Genomic DNA, 6,000 nt, shown 5'->3' with positions numbered 1-6,000 from the left:
GTGTAAAGAATGACTCAGTTTCCTAGTCAGTGTGAAAACTGGAGGAAGAGAGCAGCTCACGGGGACTGTGAGTACAGTCGAAGGAAGGGTACTCTATCAGTCTACCAGGAAGGACTAACCGCTATCTCCTAGGAAAAGCCTGCAGAGTCTGATTGTAAGGACCATGGAAATGGCAGTGGGAGGAATCCCTAAACCGGAGTAAAAAGTGCGTGTGCCTTTAAGAGGAGAGTCGGAAAAACAGAGGGGGCGTCACCCTAGGAAAAGTAGTCTCAGGCTCAATCAAGCGGGTGGACTAAGAAAAACCGGCCCCTTCCGGTTACGTAGCCTAGCAAGATGGCGGCGCCCAAGGCGGTAAGTGACCGGATCTCCATGAGCCCCCAGATTGAAGCCTGCTCTGCTGTCTCAGCCTTCAGGGTTTCTGTCAACACCCAGGAAGCAAGGAGCAAGAGACAGCAGAAGGCCTCTCCCACTAAGGCTCGCGATGGGATCGCAGACACGCACCCTCTGGGGGTCGGGAAGGATCGGTGTGAGTCGCAGATAGCCGAGGCGCTTTAGGGAGGAAGCGGGGCGGGGACTTGGCTGGAGGAACCAATGGGGAAGCAGGGAGTGTGTTCCGAAAATGGCGCATGCAGCCAATCAGAGGGAGGGATCGATTGAGCGCTCTACGAGTCGGGCTGGCGAGTTCCTGGGAGTGGGACCTGCAAAGGAAGGGGGTTAGGGAGGGATTGGAGAAGCCAGGGTTTGAGGGCCTACGGTAAGAGACAAAAGGATACAGTGGAGGAGAGCTCATGGGACAGTTCGGAATTTTTATGGAAAAGCAAAGGGATGATGGGAATTGAGGACAGGAAACAAAGGGTCAAATTTAGCAGTTCTGAGGGAGGGACCTAGGGGAAATTAAGGGAAGAACTTGCGATATTCCTGGAGGGAATTTAGGAAGACCTGAGTAAAATCAAGGAATGGATTTAGGGAAAAATAAAGTGAGAGGTTGGAAACCTGGGAATTTTGAGGAAAAATAAGGATTTGGGCAAATTGTTGAGAAAATTTGGTTGAAACAGAAGGAGAAATTGGAGCAGGCTAAGAGAAGACTGGAGGAAGATTGAAGAGGAGGTAGATGAGGGGTGGTTTGGAGAAACCAAGAAAAATTAAGATTATATTTTGGGGAGGGGCGCCTGACTGGCTCAGTCAGTAGAGCGTGGGACTTTTGATCTTGGGGGTTGTGAGTTTGATCCCTGCATTGGGCTTAGAGATTACTTACAAATAAAATCTTTAAAATATATATATTTTGGGGAGATAGAAGTGGATTATTTAGGAAGACTCCAAGGAAAATGGGGTATTATTAAGGGGATATTTTGTGGGAAATTAAGAGCTCAGATAATACACAAACATAAGGGTTTGGGGAAAGATCGGTGGAGAATTGGGATGACCAAGAATGGCCAAATCAAAGAGAGAATTTAGGATTGAATTTGGGGGAAACATGGGGAAATCTGGGGGGGGGGGTGTTCCAAAAGCAGAATTTGGAAGTTCTGAAAGGAGAAATTTGTGAGCCAGGAAGCAGTGTTGGGGTGACAATTCATGGACCAAGAACAGGGGTATCTGGCTCTGACTCTCACAGGACACTCCAGGCTCAGCGTCTCCTTTCCCATCCTCCCCAGTCCCTGCACCTGGTGGCCCCAGTATGGAATGGGGGTACCAGGGGTATCAGTGGCCTGAGCAGGGTGGTAGCCCCCGAGGGCAATCAGAAGAAGGGGAGGTCGCTGCTCCAGTTCCTGGCTGACCGCTTCTATGACGTGGAGGCTCTCAGGGACCACCTGCTCCGAAAGCGGGTGTCGAAGGTGCACCAGAAAAATCGGTGAGAACCCTTGGCCAAAAAGACCCTGCTGCTGGGCCTTACCAGGGAGAACTCAGATCCTGCCCTTGTGACTCCCGGACAGCCGTGTGGCTTCCATACCAGCCCTGCCCAGTTGTATCTTCATCTCCAGCCACACCCTTCCCAAGGGTTCGAGCTCATATGGGTGACCTGCTGCCCACCATCTCTTGGAGGCACCTCAAGACATGGATGGCACCTCAGACTTAACATGGGGAACAGCAAGCCCTTGACTTGCCCCTAAGAAAGTCTGTTCACCCCCAAGCCTTCCCCATCCCAGGAAACAGCAGCACTGTTCCCAGTGTTTCAGGCCACATTCCAAGGAGTCCTCCCTGATCCTTCTTCTCTTGTTTTCCACCTCTAGCCCACCAATAAAATACTAGATCATCGCAAATTTGACCCGTTGTTACTGGTCCTATTTTAGTCTGGTCTCAGCCCCTTCATTTTATGGTTAGGGTTAGTGCATTAATCTCCTAAACTGATCCCCCTTTGCCTCTTCCAGTCTATGGTCTATAAATCATCCAAAGGACTCTTAAGAAACTAAAATAGAGGGACGCCTGGGTGGCTCAGTCCGTTAAGCATCAGACTCTTGGTTTCAGCTCAGATCATGATCTCACAGTTCTGTAAGTTTGAGCCCTACATCGGGCTCTGCACAGACAGTGTGGAGCCTGCTTGGGATTCTCTCTCTCTCTCGCTCTCGCTCTCTCTCTCGCTCTCTCTCCCTCTTTCTCAAAATAAACTTTAAAAAAAAAAAAAAAAAGGAAAACACTCTTTTGCTTAAAAACCTCAAATGGTTTCCCCTTGCAACTAGAATGAAAGCCAGACTCCAAGGCCTAAAATCTGAGCCTTGAGACCCCTACCCCTACTCCCCTTATGCCCACCAGCATGGTGTCCACGTGGCTATTTTTTTCTGCCATCCTAATTTGAGCCTCTGAGCCTTTATACTAGCTGTTGTCCCGGCCTGGCAGGCTTTTGCCTTGACCTTCGACTTTGTTCCCACCACTCAAATCTCTGTTCAGGCGTCACCTCCTGCATGAAGTATTTCTTAATAAAGTAGCGTTCTGCTTCTCCACCCCTGACCCAAGGCACTCCTAGTCAGTCCCTCTGTGTTGTTTTCATGTGGAACAGAGTCTCTCTGCAATTCGCCCTTAATTTCCTGGTTATCTGTTTCCTTCTGTATAGTAGCTTCACAAGGGCAGGGGCCACTATCTGTTGGTGCCCAGCACTGAATAGATACCAGTAAATCCTTGCAGCCTGTGTCATCAGTCTGTCTGTCTGCATGTCCCAGACCTGCTGCTGCAGACTCTGGGCAGCACCGGGGCATGGTGGGGGAGGGGTGCGGGGGGACCTCCTGGGGCCGCACCCTCAGCTACTGTTCTCTCCACAGACCCTTCAACCACATCAACCAGCGATACGGTCCCTACGTCGCGGGTGCCTATTTCATCCTGAAGCAGGGAGGCGCGGTCAGGTATGATGGCACAAGTGTCCGAAGTGGGCTGGGGGGAGGCCGTGGAGCACGGACCCCGAGGCTCTCCTGACTCCCCATGAGCTCCGGGCTCCAGCCCCTACTGGCTCTAGGGCTTGGGGCTGGTTCCTGAACTTGTTCCGCTCTGTCACCTGTAAAACGGGACAGCAGTTGTACCCAGCCTATGAGGTTTGCTGCAAAGATTCAAAGCCATTTTGCTACCAAAGCACTTGGAACAGGCCTGGCACAGCACACGTGCTCAGTAAATATCCATGTTTCTTTTCTTTCCTTGGCCCCTTCCTTTCTCCTCCTTCCCTTCCTCCTCCTGGTTTTTCTCCCCTTTTTTTCTTCTTTGAAAAAGGTCATTTATGCATCTACCCCTCATTTTGTTCCCATGAAAACTTTCAGGGCCTGATGTAGAGCGAGTGCACCAGATCCCGTGGGACCATGTCGCCCAGGGCTGGGGAGCATCCTCTGGAGGCCTGGGGCGGGGGGTGTCCTGCTGACACCCCCCCTCCCCTTCCAGGTTTCAGGGCAGGGAGTGGATCCGGCCAAATCAGCGTGGCCACTTCTCTCTGGACTTCTTGAAGTTGCAGGCGGTGCCCGTAGAGGCCGTCGATGCCAGCGGCTGTGCCATCAACTACCAAGGCCTGGACAGCCTCTGTGAGTGCGGTGGAGACGGGCAGGGCCTTGCGTTTTCCCTTTGGCGGTGGGTTCCAGAAAGGCCCTCAGTGCCGTCCCTCCCGCCCCCTTGCAGTGGCCCTGAAGGAGCTCCAGTCCCTGTGGCTGCAGCGCTGCCCCCACGTGGATGACTGGTGTCTCAGCCGCCTCCACCCGCTGGCCAGCTCGCTGCAGGAGCTCTCGCTGGCCGGCTGTCCCCGAGTCTCTGAACGGGGCCTCGCCTGCCTCCACCACCTCTGGTGAGACCGCAGCTCAAGCCAGGGTGGGGGCTCCCACCCGACAGGTGCGGGAAAGCGGGGAGGGGGCCCGTCAGGCAGTCCCCGTGTCCCTGCCGCCACGACTAATCCGGAGCACGTGTGGGGTCGGCACAGATGAGCAGTCGCGGTGAATCTGTGGCAGAGGGAAAGGATGCCTGGTTTTTCTTCCTTTTGGTTTCAACGAAGACCCCGTGACATTTGCACTGTTGTAAACAGTAGGAGCTAGAGTGTGCGTCCGGGATTAACATGGTGGGTGTCGTGTACTTGAGCCGCTCTAACGTTTTCTGGACCCTGGAGGACTTTACTGTTAAGGAGCTGGGGGCTGAAGTGGGGGCTGGCACACCCCCTCCCCCACACAGAGGCCATCCTGACGCGGGCCTCCCCCTTGGTGCCTCCTCTCAGGAATCTCCGCAGACTGGACATCTCGGACCTCCCTGCCGTGTCCAGTCCGGGCCTCACTCGGATCCTGGTGGAAGAGATGCTTCCTAGTTGCGAGGTCCTGGGGGCCGACTGGGCCCAGGACCTCAAGCTGGGGCCAGAGGAGCAGCCTCGGGACACAGCCGGCCCCACCCCTGCCTAGCCCTCGGCCAGCCACCGTCAGGCTGGATCTCAGCGGGACCCGGCGGAGTGTCCCACGGTTCCCCATACTTCTGACTTCCGTCGGGTTCACTCGGTGTGGGGGTTGGGCTCTGGCTGGCTGCATCCTGGGGGGAAAGGTCACAGCTCCTGTCTCCTGTCAGGAGGCTCTGTCCACAGGCTTCTCTCCTGGGTTCCAACCAACAGTCGCCTCCTCCTGCCTCTTCAGGCCTGGGGGAGGGTTACCAGCCCCAGGAGCTGTGCTCCCCCCACGGTTTCCCCACACCTGCCCACTAGCACGTAAGAGACTCTGCTCTTGTGTCCAGAGACTCTCCAAGTATCTTTATTGGAGTGTGCTGCTGCTTCCTGCCCGGACCTGGCTGACACCGGGGCGCTGCTGGCACGCTAGGGGACGGGTCTTCGGGGTGTGACACCGCTCAGCTCACCGCAGGCTACGGCATCCCTGGCCTGCACTCACGAGATGCCGGGAGCGCCCCAGGTCCCACAGTGTTGCCGCTTACCCACGTATTGGCTCCAAATTCAGCGTTCTCGTTTGCTCCGTGAAAACTGACCTGGGCCTTTGCTAAGTGGCACGAAGAGGTTTGTCAGTAGAGGGCGCCCTAGAGGTTCCAGGAGGAGAGGCTTTTGCTTCCTGGTTCCCGAGGACGGCGGTGTGCTCACTCTGGTCTGGCTCCCTGCCCTGAGTGCTCAGTGGTCAGCAGCTTCCACCCCCCACCCCCCACCCCCCACCCCTCTGCCGGCAGCTTCAGAGCTGTGCCTCCACTGAGGCACCTCCCTGCAAATGACTCTCCACGGCACCCCACCTGGGGGACCTCCGGTAAATGCCGAGGCACCTTACCAGCGAGTCCCTGTTATTTCAATTTGCCATTCAAGTCAATAATTCTTTACATTAAACTTCACCTGCTCAATTTACTGTGTGGTGTTTCTCTCCTGACTGGATCTGCGCTCATACAGCACTGGCATCTGGAGTGTTCCAGGAGACAGACTCACAAAAGCTGGGATTTGGGGTTGGTCCTGTCCTGCCTTTGGAGCTCAGGGCTGAGCTCTCTGGTGGTGGGAAGCGGGATGGAGAATCCCACGGCTGCGGTGGCACCACAGTCAAGCTTTCGCCTGGGGCTGTGATGAGGTGCCAGCTG

The 6,000-nt window shown here is 55.1% G+C and overlaps 1 protein-coding gene across 3 annotated transcripts; it reads left to right on the top strand.

Moving 5' to 3' along the window:
- Window positions 1–5,777, top strand: DMAC2 (distal membrane arm assembly complex 2). Of its 3 annotated transcripts, none has more exons than XM_030297899.2 (6): window positions 1–351; window positions 1,653–1,849; window positions 3,252–3,332; window positions 3,856–3,992; window positions 4,087–4,249; window positions 4,670–5,777. In XM_030297899.2, the coding sequence occupies exons 1-6, from the start codon at window positions 334–336 to the stop codon at window positions 4,845–4,847; spliced, it is 774 nt and encodes a 257-aa protein (XP_030153759.1). In that variant the 5' UTR covers window positions 1–333; the 3' UTR covers window positions 4,848–5,777. The 3 variants fall into 3 exon arrangements, with proteins under 3 accessions (XP_030153759.1, XP_030153757.1, XP_030153758.1); XM_030297897.1 differs by lacking the exon at window positions 1–351 and adding an exon at window positions 359–524 and having other exon boundaries at window positions 1,613–1,849; XM_030297898.1 differs by lacking the exon at window positions 1–351 and adding an exon at window positions 431–754 and having other exon boundaries at window positions 1,613–1,849.
- Window positions 5,778–6,000: the final 223 nt, after the last annotated feature.

This window comes from Lynx canadensis, chromosome E2 (assembly GCF_007474595.2).
Source record: "Lynx canadensis isolate LIC74 chromosome E2, mLynCan4.pri.v2, whole genome shotgun sequence".
NCBI classification, from domain to species: Eukaryota; Metazoa; Chordata; class Mammalia; order Carnivora; family Felidae; genus Lynx; species Lynx canadensis.
This window is presented reverse-complemented; position numbering and strand designations above follow the sequence as displayed.

Bases quoted from the DNA above. Each gene is read 5' to 3' on its own strand.
- DMAC2 (XM_030297897.1), top strand. From the start codon at position 370: ATGAGCCCCCAGATTGAAGCCTGCTCTGCTGTCTCAGCCTTCAGGGTT. The intron at 525-1,612 runs GTGTGAGTCGCA...TGACTCTCACAG, and splicing joins CTGGGGGTCGGGAAGGATCG to GACACTCCAGGCTCAGCGTC. The intron at 1,850-3,251 runs GTGAGAACCCTT...TTCTCTCCACAG, and splicing joins AAGGTGCACCAGAAAAATCG to ACCCTTCAACCACATCAACC.